Raw genomic sequence first — 16,788 nt, 5'->3', positions numbered from 1 at the left:
TTGACCATTGAGTCTCTCTTCTGTTCCATTGATCTTTGTTTCCGTTTTGGGCCAGTGCCACACTGTCTTGATGATTAGAGGTTTGTAAGAGAGCTTGAAGTCCAAAATTGTGATGCAACCAGCTTTGGTTCTCTTCTTCAACATTCCTTTGGCTCTTCAGGGACTTTTCTGGTTCTATACAAATTTTGGAATGATTTGTTCCAACTCTATGAAAAATCTCTTGGTATTTTGTTGGGGATTGCACTGAATGTATAGTTTGCCTTGGGTTGCATAGGCATGTTAACGATATTCCTTCTTCCAATCCATGACCATGGAATATTTTTGCATTTCTATGTCTTCCTTAAAATCCTTCTTATAGGTGCTCTATAGTTTCCTGAGTACAGATCCTTTATATCACTTTTGTTAGGTTTATTCCGAGGCATCTTATGGTTTTGATTCAATTGTAATTGGGTCCTTCCTTGATTTCTCTCTTCTGCCTCGTTGTTACTGTGTAGAAATGCAACTGCCCTCTGTGCGTTAATTTGATATCACGCATTGCTGAATTCTTGTATCAGTTCTAGTAATTTTTGCGTGGAGTCATTTTGGGGTTTTCATGTAGACTATCACGTCATCTGGAAAGACTGAGATTTTGACTTCTTTGCTGATTTGAATGCCCTTTATTTCTTTTTATCGTCTGGTGCTGAGGCTAGGACTTCCAGTGCTGTGTTGAACAGCAGTGGTGAGAGTGAGCAGCCTAGTTGTGTTCCTGAACTTAGGGGAAAAGCTCTGAGTTTTTCCCTATTGAGGATGATAGGAATTTTTAATTAGTTTTCGAACTAACTGATTAAGAATGTTTCTGATGGAATTTTGTATTTCTAATAACCAACTCAGCAACAATTTGCAATTGAAAATTGGATGGCAGGCGGCCTTGGTTGCTCAGCGGTTTAGTGCCACTTTCAGCCCAGGGCCTGGTTCTGGAGACCTGGGATCAAGTCCCATATCGGGCTCCCTGCATGGAGCCTGCTTCTCCCTCTGCCTGTGTCTCTGTGCCCCTCTCTCTCTTTCTCTGTGTCTCTCATGAATGGACAAATAAAACTTTAAAAAAAGAAAGAAAGGAAGGAAGGAAGGAAAGAAGGAAGGAAGGAAGGAAGGAAGGAAGGAAGGAAGGAAGGAAGGAAGAAATTGGATGGCTTTCATTTGTTTTTATGCTTTTTAAGACATCTTCACTAAGTTTTTCTAAGATGAGATCTTTAAAATTAAGCTTTTATTGTTAGGGCATCAAAAAAGTTGCAACTATTCCTAAAGAAGAGTTGACATTATTAAACTTATGTAGTTCAACATGCTTTGATAAGGTGTTGGAATTCCTGACTGGGGCTCACCTTACCATTTACACAGAATCTAAAGACTTCCTTTGCGGATTTTCCTGTGAGAAAAGGATACCTGCTGTATAACACCCACTCCTTTCCGTAGTGAAATTCCTGATGCTCAAACTGCCATCTCTGTCAGGGAGAAGTAGCTCTTATATTTTCCTTCAAGCTCATACAGTCAGGACCAGAGGCATCAGGCCTCTAGGACACCAGCAAATGTTGTTACTCGGGTTCAGAATGCCAAGGCCACTCAACCTCTCGGACATTAGGGGACAAGGAGGAGGTCAGGTGAAAATGGTCCCTTCAGGGCTGTGGGAGGAGCTGGGGTCGGCCGCAGTCTGGAAGCTTGGTGAGGGAATAGCTAGGATGGGAAGAAAGAAGCGGACAGGAGTGACGCTGCTGTAGCACCTGCTGTCCCATCACATCACTGGCATGCTTAAAGAGGAGGAGCCTCTCCTGTTTCAGAGCCCAGGAAGCAAAGCTACAGAGGTGCTTGCTCAGCATGGGCCTTGCCTATGGCACACAGCGTTGGGTCAGGCACATGTGTGTCACCCTCCCAGCTCGGACACACTCTTTCCTGCACCTGACACCCAACATGCTCTTTGCTCTAATCTGGGGAAACACTGGACAATATGGAAGCTGATAAATTATGACCCAACTTTCCCTTTGGTTGTCTATGACACAAGAAAACTATTTCAGCATGTCTGCTACTGCCCTGTGTTCCTCAGCAAGTGGCAGCAGGGCCTCAGGCCCACCACTCCTCTGACACTGCTTCTGAGTAGTTCATTCATGACCCTCTACCATTAGGCAACACAGTGGTCACTATCAGTGCTGGTCACAGACCTTCTCATGCCAGGTGACATGTTACCATTGTATTTTTCCTGACTCTACTTGTCTGGTACAGATCTGTACTCCGTCGGGGCCTTAGTCCACCTTGGGCAATCAATGCTGGACCAGCTTGGCATGGCTGAGGGTCACATGGTGACCGAGGACACAGTGGGGACCGGTACCTGCTCTCACGGAGCTCCCATCCTAGTCAGGGATCCAGGGCACGGAAGCCTCAACACCACATGATTTCAAATCATTATAAGTTCCATAAAGAACACAGAAAGGGGCTGGCACAGATTCCTTACCTGTTGCTCGGCCTCTGAACTTACTTCCCACATTTGGGGAATTGTCTCCTCATGAACCAGAGCCAACATCCCCCCAGAGAAGCTGGAAATGCCAGGTACCCACTGCCCTGCATCTTTGCAGCTGAGATGACACAGGACCTGGGCTCTGGGGTCAGATGTCCCACCCTGGACTTTCTACCTGGAGCTAGTGCCATGGGACACGGCCTGTACCTCTAAGGGTGGCCATCATTTAGGGAGGTGGCAGCAGTCCTGGGCCTAGCAGGTGTCCAGATCAGTGGTGCTGGGGTAGGAGTTGTGACGTCCCTGCCAGGAGTCACAGATCCCCTGTGACTGACCAGCTCACCGAGGTGTCACTCCTGGTGTGGTCCCTGGAGGGGCAGGTCCTGGTCGTCAGGGGCCTCACCGTCCAGGGCCACTTGCACTCCTCTAATATATACATTCAACCAATTCATCTCTGTTGCCAGGAACCAGGAACCCGAGTGACACTTGCAATAATGTGACACTATGCTGGTGGTTTGCTGGGGGTGTGGGGCGTGGGTGGTTTGTGAAGAAAGGTCCCCAAGAGTAGTGACAATTAGAATTAATTACACCGGGGAGAGGAAAAGCATATGCTAAGGTCCCAATGCAGCAATGATCGTGGCCATCATGGACACCTATGGGGAGGCGAGGCTGGAAGAGAATGAGCCAAGATGAGGTCTGAAGACAGGAGGATGGGGGAAGGAAGGCTCTGCAGGTTGGGTAGGAAGCTGGGAGTAATCCACCTGCAAAAGGAAACCACTAGATGGTTTTCAGGACAATGATTTCATGTGATTCCCACTTTTAAGGATTACTTCAGACAGACATTGTGGGGAAGATGAATTAGAGGACAGGAGAGGGATGAGGGAGCTCAGGACGTAGGTCCTGGAACAGGTGCAGTGAGAGAGGGTCAGTGCCCCTAGAGAAGGGTGGATGTGGAAACCAGGCTTGCAGGAGGCTCAGACTCACGGGCAGAGGAAAAGAAAAATCCAGGATGGGGGCTCACCTAGAGGGATGGCAGCTCCACACCCCTCCCCACATGTCTTGTCCCCGGCCCCTCTGCCCCCGGCTGCTCGTGACTTATACCCTGTATAACCGACCCATAAGCTAGGAAGGACTCGGGGTCACCATTGCCGGGTGAGCTGCCCCAGGAAATCAGCAGCCTGACAGGCCGCTCATAGGAACCCGCGGGGCACATCCAGGTGCTCAGAGGCACAGACCAGAACTGCCTGGCATCGGAGTGGAGGCACAGGTGCGGTGGCCTGAACCCTCCCCCATGGGGTCTGACCTGAGCTGCAGGTAGACAGTGTCAGGACTGCCTCAGATCCTAGGACGCCCAGCTGGGGACCCGAAAATCACCAAGGGGCTCAGTGTGGGGGAAGAACTCCCTCCAGGGTCAGCCAAGGTGTGGTGGGGGGTCTGCGGGCGACGGGGAAACGCGGCAGAGCTTGTTCACCCATCAGGCACCGTACCTGCCCTGAGGCTTTCTCCTTTCTCCTATCACTACATCATACTTTCTTGAAAATTAACCATTTCATCTACATTTTCAATGTATTTGTATAAAGTGAAGCAAAAATTTTTCTTTCACTTACTTTGAATTTGTGGTTATTTCCTGATTTTTCATTTCATCTTTTGGGCACTTAGGATTTCGGGGCGGAGGGATGAAAGATTGCAGAGACCAGAACCTGCACTTGCCCAGGTGCCACCGAGGCAGGATTTCATCCTCCAGACAAAACCCCCTGATGCAGGAGACAGTAGGGTCCCCACAGCGATGTTGGGTGCTGAGCAGGGAACTGCATGATCAAAGAAGAGGCAGGTGGCCGAGGTGGGACTGAGGGAATTTCCAGAGACCAACAAGGTAGTGAAGGCACAGGCAGGAGCTCCCCCAGCAGGCAGGTGACAGGTGCACCTGTGGGTCTGTCTGTGTCTGTCTGTCTCTCTCATATGAAGTAATTTATGAGGCGAGGACACACAGACTACAGAAGACACTCTACTCTGAACAGGGATGAGTTCCAACTCTCAGGAAAACTGAGAACAGCCACTAGAGGGAAGGTGGGGCCACAGTCCTTGTAGGATCAGGCTCCTGGTATTCATGTTCCACGTGCACTTCTGGGCTTCTGTATTTCTGTCCTCACTCCGACGATTGTGACAATAGAATAAAGTCCTTGCACACAAGGTGCTCGGCACAGGGAGCGCTGGATCACTGGTCCTGAGCTGGAGGAAGACACCATGCGGGGGAGGGGACGGGGGCATTTCTCCACAGGGGGAAGCCCCACAGGGCAGAGGGAGTAGGTGCAAAGTGCAGGTCGGGGGCTATGCAGGACCCCCTTGTGGGGGGGGAGGGGGTGTGGGCTGACCTAAGGGCATGGGGCAGGGGGACGGAGGTCCGGGCATCACCCCTGGGACGGGACAGTGAGCCCCGGGACAGAGGCCCGTGAGAGAGAAGGGCACTGGAGATAGGAATAGGCCCTGCCCAAACCCTCAGGAGCAGAGCAGGTGAGGGAGGAGGGGCGCTAGAGGGGCCCCAGAGAAGTCTGGGAAGTCGGCAGGGGGTGAGGGGTCCAGGGAGTGGCCAGTAGGGTCCAGTAGGAGTGGGAGCAGGAAACATTGTCACCAGGGTCACATTCGGGTCACCTGCTGGTGCTCTAGGGGTCCCTGTGAGGTGAGGCCCACGGTGGGCTCAAGTGTTGGGCAGGGGGCAGAGAGACGGGGTGAGGGCTGCAGGGAAGGGGCAACAGGTCAGGGGACGAACCACGGAGAGGCATGCGCAGACGGCACGTCCCCAGAGAAGGGCTGACCATGACGGATTCATGGCGCCCCCGAATAGCTCTCCGCACATAACTGAGTGCGGACTGAGTTCAAGACTCGGCTGGAGGTGGGATGTTGTGAGTCACAAAGGTTTGTCCCAGGGGTGAGGGTCTGAAAGGCAGTTTGATGTATAAAGGGTGAGGAGGAGGGTTCTCTCAAGGGGTGCCAGGTGGCTGGGCCTGAGCAGTCATGACACATGTTTCTGTCAATTTATTTACTCAGTTTCCCTCTTGAAAGGCCTACAGATGTCTCATCGCAAACGTGTGCAGAACCATTTAGCATAGACGCTAACTGATGCTTGGACCAGCCAGTCCCTCACCAGAGGAGTCAGAGGAGGAAGAGGTGGGACCAGAGCTGCAGGCATCATGCTCCCAAGACAGCTGTCCCCGGAGGGCGGGATTCTCTGGCTTCTTCCAATTAAATCCTCATCAGGGCCACGCCTGCCCTGCGGACCTCACTGTAGACAGTAGTGAGAGGCTTGTCCCCTTCCAGACGTGCTGCACCTCTACCCTGGAATGCAGACAGAGGGTCCTGCAACAGCAGACAGACAGAAAGCCCCAACAGGACCCCCACAGACCCACTGCTGCTGACATGTCCTCCCCTAATCACTCAGCACTGCATGGGCCCCGAGGTGAATTTCGTAGCTAATGCTGTGTTGTCCTAAAAGGGTTCCAGGGGTACAGTGGTCAGACCCTGTGGATGACGGGGATTGACAAGCACACACCCAGGCACACAGGGATGTGGGAGGACCCAGGCTGCCCCCTCTCCCAGCCTCACCTTGTCCCTGCTGTCTCCAGACCCCTGCTGGTTCAGCTCTGCATAGTGAATGCCAGCATCGGGGTCCCTGTGCTTCTCCTGCGACCCTGCACCTGGGTCATACACAGAGGGAGCTGAAGTCTGAGCCCTGGAAACCTGTACCCTCCCCTCCATGACCCCAAGGGCATGGCCGCCCCCACCAGCCTCCTGCATGGACATCCCCTGAGCAGTCAATGCAGGAGGAAGGGAACCCAGGGTCCGGTGGAGGGAGGTGTGTGGGCCCGGGGAGGAGAAGTGCAACCTGCCTCTCCCAGGCTCCAGGCTCTTCTTCACTCGTGTCCTCCAGAGGAACAGTCCAGCTCCCAGGACCAGCAGCAGGACCACAACAGTCCCCAGGATGCTGGGTAGTTGGGAGGCATCAGCCTGTCCCTGTGGATCTGCTTCCCTCCACAGAGAGATGGAGAAGGTTCAGGACAGAGAGAAGGACAGACGCCCATTGCCCAGCACGTACGTGGACATGTCTGAAGTCACCTGCTCAGAAGCTGAGGAGGGAGCAGCATGGCAGGTGCTTTCACTCAACACTTCCCGAACTCCTGCTTGGAGCCCGGGTGCTGAGAGGAACAGGACATGGTGCCCACCCCTAAGGACACCTCTGTGGGAGGAGGGTGAGAAGGTGCCACAGGGAGCCACCCAGAGCCATCCCAGGGCACAGGAGCTCCCAGCCTGTACACACGTGGTCAGAGAGGCCCTCCTGGAGGAGGTGATGGGAAACATCGTCCTGAGGGAGGAGGGCAGGGAGCAGACAGGCAGGGTGGGTGCGGCCGTCCAGGAAGGAGGGCCATGAACAGTGAGGGGGGCACCTCGCCAGCCCTGGAGCTCCAGCACCCACTGGGGCAGGTGGGAGGGGACCAAGAGGGAGGAGCCAGGTAGGAGGGTGAGAGGGGGCAGGAGCCTCTTTCCAGAGGGCACAGTGAGTGTCTGAGTGATAAGCTCCTCTGGAATCGGGGATACTGAGGCAGCACGGCCCCAGCCGCTGGTGGAGGAAGGGGGAGGGCCGAGGGGGCACACGGGGCACCGGGTCACTCATTCACTCAGGGAAACACGAACTGTGAGGAAACAGCCCGGGGCCGAGCACGGACAGGAATTCACAGGAGAAGCAGACGTGGCCACTGCCATCCAGGGCTTGGGGCTGCAGAGGAGGCTCATCCTGGTCCAGAGCCTCACTCTCAGTGTGGGAGCCCCTGGCAGCTCCTGAGAGGAGGCAGGTGTGAGGGCAGGACGGCAGCAGCTCCTGTGGAGCCTGAGCCCCTGAGGCCCAGACCCGGGGTCAAACTCTTCATGCTGGACCTGCCCCCAGCGGCGGCCCCGGGGACTGCTCGGGTGTCAGGTCCCAGCGCTAGCTGGAGCCAAGGGGTCCCTGGACAGGAGTAGGGAGAGTGAGGATCCTGACCTGGAAGGGCTAAGGGCAGAGGCCGGTGCCTGACCAGAGGCTGGAGGCTGAGGACAGCAGGACACATCCAGGACCCAGGCCAACAGGTGGGGTGACCTGTGTCCGCGAGCCCACAATTGGGCAGAGGAGCACCCGGTCCTCAATCCTGAAGGAGTCGCTGGCTCATACCCCGTCTGGTGGCACAGACGGATGACATCCCCCAACTCCCCTCCTGAAAACCACCCTGGACACAGGAAATGATGGGTGAGGGTGGGCAGAGGTCCCTGCTGGGAGCTGCCTGGACCAGCAGGGGTGAGGGTGGGGGTAGAGGAGACCAGCAGCAGCACCCAAGGGCAGAAGCAGGTGGACGTGCCTGCCAGACTCTGGATGGGGTGACCAGGTGAAGGGTGGTGCCATAAACATGGGGAGAGACAGGAGAACCTTCACCCAGGGCTGCTTGAGCCCCAGGAGCCCCTCCCCTCTGCAGGATGCACTCACCGTGGTCACAAATGTCCCCAAGGTCCAAGGTGACAGTTTTCCGGTGTTCTTGGTTGCTGAGCACACAGTTAAGGCTGATGCTGGGCTGGCTCAAGGGCAGGCTCAGAGCCAGGGTCCAGGGGTTGGGAGCTGGTCCTGGGGTCCCTCGTTGTTCCAGTTCCCTAGGGAGTCCCCTGCTCTCCCAGGACAGGGTCATGTCCTCCCTGGTTCCCGAGGTGTCACACTTCACGGTGACGTTGCACCAGCCTGGGGTGATGAACCGATCCTTGGCCCAGATCTGGGGAAGGGACAGGGGCTCTGGGGCAGGAGGAACAAGAGGACAGAGCGTCACGTGTGCAGAGAAATCACAGCTCAGGCTTCGTCCTCTGGAATCTCCCCGAAGCTCTGGTTTCCTTCCCCTCAGGATGGTGAAAGCATATTACGAATAGAACAGAAGTGACCAAAACTACAGCAGGTGCCATAAGGATGTTGCCACTGAGACAGCTCTATGGGATTTCACTAGACTGAGCAATTCTTAAAAATCTCAATGGAGAAATTTGGTCCAGCAACCACCTACCCAAACTCCATTAACTGTACGAAAGCGGGGTGTCCCATAGAAGAAGGAGAAGTTGGAACAGAAGAATTTAACTTGGTAGACCCTGCCCATCTTCTCCTGCTGGGATGGTGTCAGGACCCCATTCCCCTGGTACAGAAGTCACTGGCCTGATCAGGGCCTTAGAGATTAGCCCAGGGTCTCAGCAGAGGAGCTGCAGGGGGGGACACAGTGTGGTCCCTAGGAATAGACACCCTGTGTGGTAGGAACATGCACTGAACTCGAGGTCTCCCCGAAAAACAAGGGACAGACTCATAATCGGTCTTGCAAATCTCTCGGCCTGAGGCTGCAATGCTCCCTCTGCAGCAGGACTCATCCCAGCAGTGCTGGCTGTGCAGGTGGAGGAAGGGGCCAGGACTCAGGGGATACAGGTGCCACCAGAAGGGGGGACAGGAAAAGAAATGGATTCTCCCCGGAGCCTCCAGAGACCAGCACAGCCCTGCCCACACCCGGACCTCAGGGCACAGGCTCTGGGGTCTGACTCCTGCCCAACAGCACAGTAGGACCCTCAGGTGGGGTGTGGTGAGCCCCTGAGGTGTCCTCACCTGTCCCAGCAGCACAGACAGCTCAGGGACAGCCTGAGGACCCTGAGTCCTATGGGGACAGTAGTGTTAAGGCAAAATCCCCACTTCCCCCCACAGGGGTTCCCCTCCCGAAGCACCAAAATGATTCCATCCCTGGGGTGACTCTCAGCTCTGCCTGCATTTGTGGTGAACACCCTGCATCTGATTCCAGGGGAGAAGAAAGAGTCTGAAGGCTGGGGCCTGGGGGGAGCCCTGCGAGCCAAGCGCGGGGACCCTCCAGGGACAGAGGAAGGAGGTGAGCTCTGGGGCTGGGGGAGGGGCCTACACACCATACACAGTCAGGTGGAAATCCCGGTCATACATTATTCCTCTGGTGTAGGAGCCCTGAGCCCGGTACAGCCCAGTGTCCTCCAGGGTCAGGTTGTTCATCCTCAGGGTCGTCATGTTGAACACATGGACCCTCTTCTGGAACTTGTCCTGGAAGTTGACCCATTCTGGAGTGCGTGCCCCAGCGGTGACCCGCAGCACCGCTGTATACTTTGCCCCGGAGAGGATCCCCCAGGTCATCTTCTCCAGCTTGACTCCTGCAGGCAAGTCTGGGTTTCTGAGCACTTGAAACAACACAGAAGCTCCTTGCATCCGCTTCAGAGAAACAGGGTTTCCCGAATCCTCAACTCCAGAACCATGGGCTGCAGAACCCTGGGTGCCAGTGCTGCAGACGCCTAGGGCAGAGGGCACAGGAAATGAGGGTGGTTTTCCAGGAGGAAGGAAGGAGAAAAGCCCAGAACCCATCTTGCCATGAAATCCCTCCCATGTGCTCCATGACTCCTGGAAGACAGAAAAGTGCATGAGTGTGAAGCGATGCTAGAGTCACTGCTGTCCCAGGGCAGCGTCCCCTTGACCAGGTCATGTGACCTCGCTCACCTGCAGGGTCCTGTCCCCCAACAGGGAGAGGATGAAGTGCAGGGGACTCGGACCAACAGCTCTGGCACATTTACCATCCATACCGAGAGCATTTCTGCAGAAAGGAGCTGCTCACCTGTTGGAGATCCCTTCCTGGCCTTTACCCAGTCCCTATGGATTCTCTCCAGACCTGGGGACCCCACATGGGGCCCAGCACCCCTTACTCACCTGCCCACCGGTCCCCAGGACAGGTATCCACGCTGTCCCTGCCTCCGGCCAGCCAGGACACTGACACCTGATTCCTCCTCAGCCTCAAGGGCTCCTCGTCTGTCCCCTCCTACACACTCACTCCCCTCTGACACCCCGTGCAGGAGGAGGTCTAGGCCTGACATGCTGTCCTGAAAGCATCTGCCCTGGATACAATTCTCTGAATCTTACTGTTTTCTCCTTGGTTCTTATTTACTTTGTTACAAAGAAGCAGGTGGTCTGGGCAGCCCTCCTGGCAGGGCGGTTTAGCGCGGCCTGTAGCCTGGGGTGTGATCCTGGAGACCCGGGATCCAGTCCCACATCGGCCTTCCTGCATGGAGCCTGCTTCTCCCTCTGCCTGTGTCTCTGCCTCTCTCTCTCTCTGTGTGTGTGTGTGTCTCTATGAATAAATAAACAAAATCTTAAAAAAAAAAAAAAAAAAAAGGAAGCAGGTGGTCTGATGAAGTAAGAACTGGAAAATCCCACTCTAGTGAACACAGACCTTCTTTCAGTCCCCTTTCAGGGCTCCCTCTGCTTCCCTCCTGACCCCCCAGGGTACCCCCACCTGGAGCCCCTGTCCTCAGTCTCCTGTTCCAGGCACAGTCTCACATGCAGCAGGGGCACAGACCCCTTGAATTCTGGAGGCCACCTTTCCTTCCTTTGCCAACGGAATGTCACCATAGTCAGGCCTCATGTCGCCCCAGGAGCCAGAGGACACCTGCTTTCTTCTCCAGCTCAGCCCTGGGGTCTGGGTCGGCCCCGCCGGGCACAGCAGCAGCAGGGGCTGCCCAGTCCCCTGAGCATCGTAGGCCAGGGGGTGCCCGTCCCCACCCTGTGTCCCAGCAGCCCCTGCTTGGTCTCCTCCATCCCTCTCCCCAGGGGGCTGCGGGCTCCCCTGGCCTCACCCCTGCTGGGGGTTCCATCCTGCAGCCAGGCAGCCAGGGTCAGGGCTCCCAGCCTGGCCTCCGCCAGAAGCTCCTGTGTTCATTCCGCTCCCCCCACCCGGGGCTGGAAACGAGACTCACCGCGTTTGCTCCATATCTCAGGGCTGCTGCCTCTGCTCCTCCCCAGAGACACCAGACAGCCCCGCAGCTCCTGCCTCCCTGCCCGCCCGGTGGTCCTCCCTCCCCGGTAGCCCGGGCCACTCACTGAGGAGGAGGCTGGTGAGTCCCAGGAGCCAGGAGGCCCTGCCTAGGTGGGGATCCCCTGAGCAGGGGCCCATGGCAGGCTGCCTCCCTGCTGGATCCATCTGGGCCTACAGTGAGGCAGGGGAAGCATCTAGAACATAGAGGAAGAGAGGATGAAAGACGTCACTCAGACCTTGGGCTCTTCCGCACCCCAAGGGCAGGGACAACTGTTAGCCCTGGGACCTCACTGCCCAGTCGAGATTAGCCCATTCAGGTCTCTCCTGTTGTCTCCGCACCTGCAGTGGGATCAGGAGATCATTGCAGAGCAAATGTAGGAACAGCCCCTCTAGGAGCCCCGGTGCAGGGGAGGCCCCAACCCTGAGCTCACAAGCAGCCTGACGGTCTCACCTCCCCAGTCTGTACCCCTAGGGCTTCTGACCTGTGTCCCTGGGTTTCCCCTCAGCCTCGGGCTCTGCTCTCCCTTCTGCTGGCGCCCCAGGGCTCTGTCTGCACCCTAGGGCCCGCCCTGCCCCCACACACAGGGCACAGCCCCCCAGGAGCAGCACCCCAACCAGCACTTCCCTGTGCGGCTCTGCCGGCCATGGGCCTGCACTCCGACACAGGCAGGGGTGCAGAAGGATGGGCTCCTCCTGCCACAGGCTCTGTAGCCTGTCCTGTCCCACCATGTGTCCTCCTGCAAGTCCCCACATCCCGTCTGGGCTACCCCAACCCACTCTGAACCTTCAGACCAGAGAGCCGTCAGCCCTGTCCCTGCTCCCACCCACTTTTGGGAGATCCCTTCCCAGGGCGTCCCTGAGCCTTGTGGGTACAAACCCCTGGGATGGAGTCCAGACCTAGGCAGTTCAGTCCCTGGTCACTTCAAGGGGAGGGGCAGCCAGTGGCTCTGCCCCCGTCCCCATCCCCGTCCCAGTCCCCATGCCCCTCCCAATCCCCGTCCCCACAGCCCTGGCCAAGCCCTCCTGGGTGAGGACTGCTTGCTTGTGGAACCCACAGCTTGGGGTGGGGTTGTGGGCCCTGAGGGGGCCCCGAGGACTTGCTGAGCAAGGACCCTGAAGGTCAGCCAGCACGCCCTCCATGCTGGCCCAGCACCAGGGACTTTTTACAGCTCTAGGCCACTGGTCTTTCCTGACCCAAGTCCCTGGCAGACCTTGAGGTGCCACACTGAGGGGGAGGGAGGCCAGGCCTGACCCAGGGCAGCCTCTCTCATTCTCACACCCGCAAGTAGAGGTACAAGCCTGTGGTTGCAATCTGGAAGCTTCTGACGTCCAGCCCTTTGCAGATCACAGCTACCCGCCACATTGGCTGAATCACCCACAGCCCAATGTCTCCAGCCCCAGGGCAGGCAGGGCTTGCTTGTCTCACTCTTGAACAATCTGAATACTTCCTAACCCACCCGGAAACAGCTCCCTGGTAGGCAGAGAGCTCAGGACCCTGAGCCCGAGGACAAAGGCAGGGCAGCATGACTTCTGTGCTGACAGTGGCTTCAGACTAGAAACCTTCCTGGAGGAGCAGGTCCCACAGTCTTCCCCCAGGGGAGCCCGGGTTCTAAGACCATACATAGTGAGGCTGCATCTCACCCTCCCACCCCTTCCCTGCGTGTCCCCTGGACACATGGCTGCATGGCCCTGAGCCCCCGAGCTCTCCACACAGTGGGGACGTGGAGCTGCTTCAGGACTCGCTGGGGGAGTCACGGGGCCTGTGTGGGGCCAGCGCATCCCAGGGCCCGGGAGACTCCTATTTGACCCACAGTGCCCTTGGAGGAGAGCCCTCCCACCTCAGGAACCTGCTGGCTTCGCTACTAGACCAGGTTCCCAGGAGCCCCCTCCTGCCTCTCCATTTCCTACTGTCCCCTCAGAGAAACAGGCCTGACCTGGGGACAGGCAGCCCCGAGGGTAGAAACTCCCTCCCTCAGCCAGCTCCCCTCTGCCTTTCCCCACAGGAGCCTGAAGCCCTCGTCCAGGGAGGAGACGTCAGGGTGAATCAGAACATCCTCCCCCACAGGGGCCCTAGGTCTTCACCCACCAGAGAGAAAGGACATGAAACCCTGGAGTGAATGATCCCTGTGAGGCCATCGGATAAGATGGGGCTGGTGGGCAGAGGCCTGCAGACTGGGGGCCCTGGGAGGTCACACAGCGGCTGCCCCTTGTCCCCACTGACTGCACCCTCCACAGCCTGTGGCACACTTCAAGGGACCCCGGTCAGGGGCTCCCAGGCTTCCAGCATTCCTGACCCTCTTGCCCTTCTGGCTGCTCCTCCTCAGGATTCCCATCCTGACTCTGTCCATTCCTGGGCCTGGCTCCTGGGCCCCTTCCTGTCTACACTCACCTTCCCTTGAACCCCAGACTCAACCCTGCAATTGCCTGCTCAATAGGCCCACGTGGAGGCCCAGGGGTCTCCAGCCTGCCCTCTGCCCTGATCCCGTCCTGCTCCTCCCCCGGGGCTCCCCCTCTCAGTAGTGCACCAGCACCCTCCACGGAGCCCAGGCCCAGGTACTGAGGACACCTCGGACCTCTCCTCCCTCCAAACCCCACCTTGACCCATCAGCAAGTCCCGTGGGCTCCGATGTAGCTCACGTAGGACGAGGAGTTCCCAGCACCTCCAGCGGGTCTCCATTCTACCCAGAGCACCTGGAGCACCTCTTGCTAACTGTCCAGGGCCCTGAAGCCAAGGGGTGCCAGAGCCACATCCAAGCCCAGTGGTTCAGCTCCAGAACCCCCGCTTCTAAGTCTAGGCCAAGCCCCCCGCAGTCCTGTGCCGGGTCCTCTCCCAGGCCCACCCTGGCCGCGCGGCCCTGCAGGGTGTCCTCCACACACAGCCCCGTGGCCTCCCTGCCGGCCTCACGCCCCGCCCCTGCGCCTCTCAGATGCTCTGCTCACCCCCATCCCACCTAGATAGGACCCAGCGCTCTCGGGGCTCAAGCCCTCCCCTTCGCCTACCCCGCTCCCCCATCACCCCCTCCAGCCCAGCCTGTGGTGGCTCATCCAGCAGCCAGGCTCCCAGCTCCACACCGTGGCTCCTGTCACCTCTGCCTGCAGCATCATTCCTGGACCTACACGATTCCCGCTCACACCTGTTCAGCCTCTGCCACCAACCCCCTGCCCAGGGAGGCCCATCTAGAACAGCAGCTCCCCTGCCTGACGCTGCTTCTCTTTGGTTACCCACTGGCCACCACCTGACCTTATACATCTACTTGGTTCCTAGTTTATTTCCAGTGTCTCCCCCTAAATACAAGTACCTGGGGCTGGGAATTAATTTTGTTCACCTGTGGGCCCAGCACTGAGTACCATAGTGAGCACTCCATAAACAGGCTGTGGAAGTGGGATCGCCAGAGGGGAAAGCCGGGATTCCAGATGGAGACCACCTATCTGGCCTCAAGTCCCAGCTCTGCCCCTTACCGGCTTCGGGATCTTGCAGATCTCAGCAAAAAGTACTCTACTTTTTCATCTATAAAATGAGATAACTATAGTATTATAGGATGAACTAGTGGTTATATCTTCACATCCTAGAATGGTATCTAGCCTATAAGAAATGCTAAATGGTTGAGCTATTTATAAATTATAGATTATAAATACTGTTGATTTATCCAAAAATCTGCCATTTTTATATTAGTTGGAGGGAGGAAAGTGTAGGAGAGTCATGGGAGGAGGAAGATCCTCATCTTTCACACTGGAAAATACGTGGTATCTGAAATTTGATCTGAAAATAGTAATATAAGAACAGTATTTTTAAAAAGGAACGTTTTTTAGGAACACGGATATAAATGCCGTGAGAAATAGTTAAGAGCTAGAAGTAATTGAGTTGCAGAGGAGTTTGGATGACAGAAAGGGCAGGACATCGTTTTACTTCTTTTCATAAAGTACACAGTGAGAATGAAAATAAAAAGACACAAAAGTTTCTTCAGATGTGCAGCATCTGACATCATCTTGGTGGCAAGTATATCACTTAAGTGTCCGCTAAGTGGACACTTAAGTTTCCTTTTCCCGGAAAAGGGAATTGTTTTCCAGAAACAGGGAACAGTGGGAGCCAAGGTACAGAGGTGGGCGTAGGCACCAGGTGCTTGAGCTCATTAAGGAAGTTCTCCCCAAGCCTGGAGACACATCTGCTACTGGGGATTGGGTCTGGGGCTCGGGGTGCTATAAGAGATCGGGGTCCTGACAGGAAACCAGAGCACCTGCACCTCCAGGAATTGGTGACAATTGGAAACAGCAGTATGAACAACGACAGCCTGGTGGGGAAGGAGAACACAGCTGTCTAATCCTCACAGAGATGCCCGAGGCTCAGCATTAGCTCACACTGGGCTCCAGACAACTAGCCAGTGTTCTTGGACAAGTCAAGCACTCATTTCAGGACAATCATTTTTCCTCCTGAAGCTCCTTGGCTTGTCCTTTCTGAAGCTATGCCTTTGCCCTGATTGTGAGACATGGTCTGCACTGGAGCTGCTCTGCCTCCCATATGTGTAGAAAAGAGATATGAATCCATTGGCTGTAAACTAGGTCGCTCCAAATTGCTCTTGGAAGGTATATATGGTATTTGTGTAGGTGGAATAGAGTCTGGTCTTTACTCTGTGTCCTAAGAAGCAGGGGAAGACCAGGCCCAACTGTGCAGATGAGTGTTAGCTGCCCAAATGGTGTCCCTCTACAAAATTCATTTTCTTCATTATTTTCCTTGACTCCAAAAGTGATTGAGCCCCAACACCAACTTGTGATAATAAATGCACAGTGAACTATTAATAGTTTAACCAATTTTATCACCTTGATAAAGATCATCCCCAGAAACACCACTCTTAACAGCCTACTTAGTGATGAGAGATGGGAAGTGCTCCTTCGGACAATAGGAACAAGGCAGGATGACCCCCATCACCACCCTTTTCAGTGTTGGAATGGAAGTCTCAGCTAATATGTAAGACTAGACAATTAAATAAGAAGCATACGGACTGGAAGGAGGAATTAAAACAATCTTTATGCTCAGATGACATGATTTTCTACTTAGAAAATCCAAGAAAAACAGACAAAAAAGAGGAAGAAGAGTAAGGAGGAGGAGGATGGGGAAGAGAAGAAGGAGGATAAGAGGGAGAAGGAGTCTGATGAGTGATGAGTGATGATAGCAAGTTTGCAGGACACATGAGGTCACTGCACAAATTCATCTGCTCACACAGTAGCAATGAAGAAAAGGAATTGGAATCTGAATACACAGTACTGTTTACACTGACACCCCAAAAATGAACTATGTAAGTAGAAACCTATCAAAACACCCAGAAGACTTCATGAGGAAAACTACATAACTAGAGAAGAACTAATATATGCAGAGATAGTCCACGTTCATGGATAACAAGACTCAATATTGTCCAGATATCAATTCTTCTCAACTTGATCCAGAGATTCAGGGCAATC

The 16,788-nt window shown here is 55.4% G+C and overlaps 1 protein-coding gene across 4 annotated transcripts; it reads right to left on the bottom strand.

Annotated features, from left to right (window-relative positions):
* Positions 1-5,497: 5,497 nt before the first annotated feature.
* LOC140594969 (SLAM family member 5-like) lies at positions 5,498-12,370 on the bottom strand. Of its 4 annotated transcripts, none has more exons than XM_072732575.1 (7): positions 12,232-12,370; positions 11,400-11,528; positions 9,431-9,823; positions 7,986-8,282; positions 6,364-6,498; positions 6,080-6,171; positions 5,498-5,812 (listed from the first exon to the last, which is right to left on the bottom strand). In XM_072732575.1, the coding sequence occupies exons 2-7, from the start codon at positions 11,497-11,499 to the stop codon at positions 5,720-5,722; spliced, it is 1,110 nt and encodes a 369-aa protein (XP_072588676.1). In that variant the 5' UTR covers positions 11,500-11,528; positions 12,232-12,370; the 3' UTR covers positions 5,498-5,719. The 4 variants fall into 4 exon arrangements, with proteins under 4 accessions (XP_072588676.1, XP_072588680.1, XP_072588678.1 ...); XM_072732579.1 differs by having other exon boundaries at positions 6,364-6,495; XM_072732577.1 differs by having other exon boundaries at positions 6,364-6,495; positions 12,212-12,346.
* Positions 12,371-16,788: the final 4,418 nt, after the last annotated feature.

This window comes from Vulpes vulpes, chromosome 13 (genome assembly GCF_048418805.1).
Source record: "Vulpes vulpes isolate BD-2025 chromosome 13, VulVul3, whole genome shotgun sequence".
NCBI classification, from domain to species: Eukaryota; Metazoa; Chordata; class Mammalia; order Carnivora; family Canidae; genus Vulpes; species Vulpes vulpes.
This window is presented reverse-complemented; position numbering and strand designations above follow the sequence as displayed.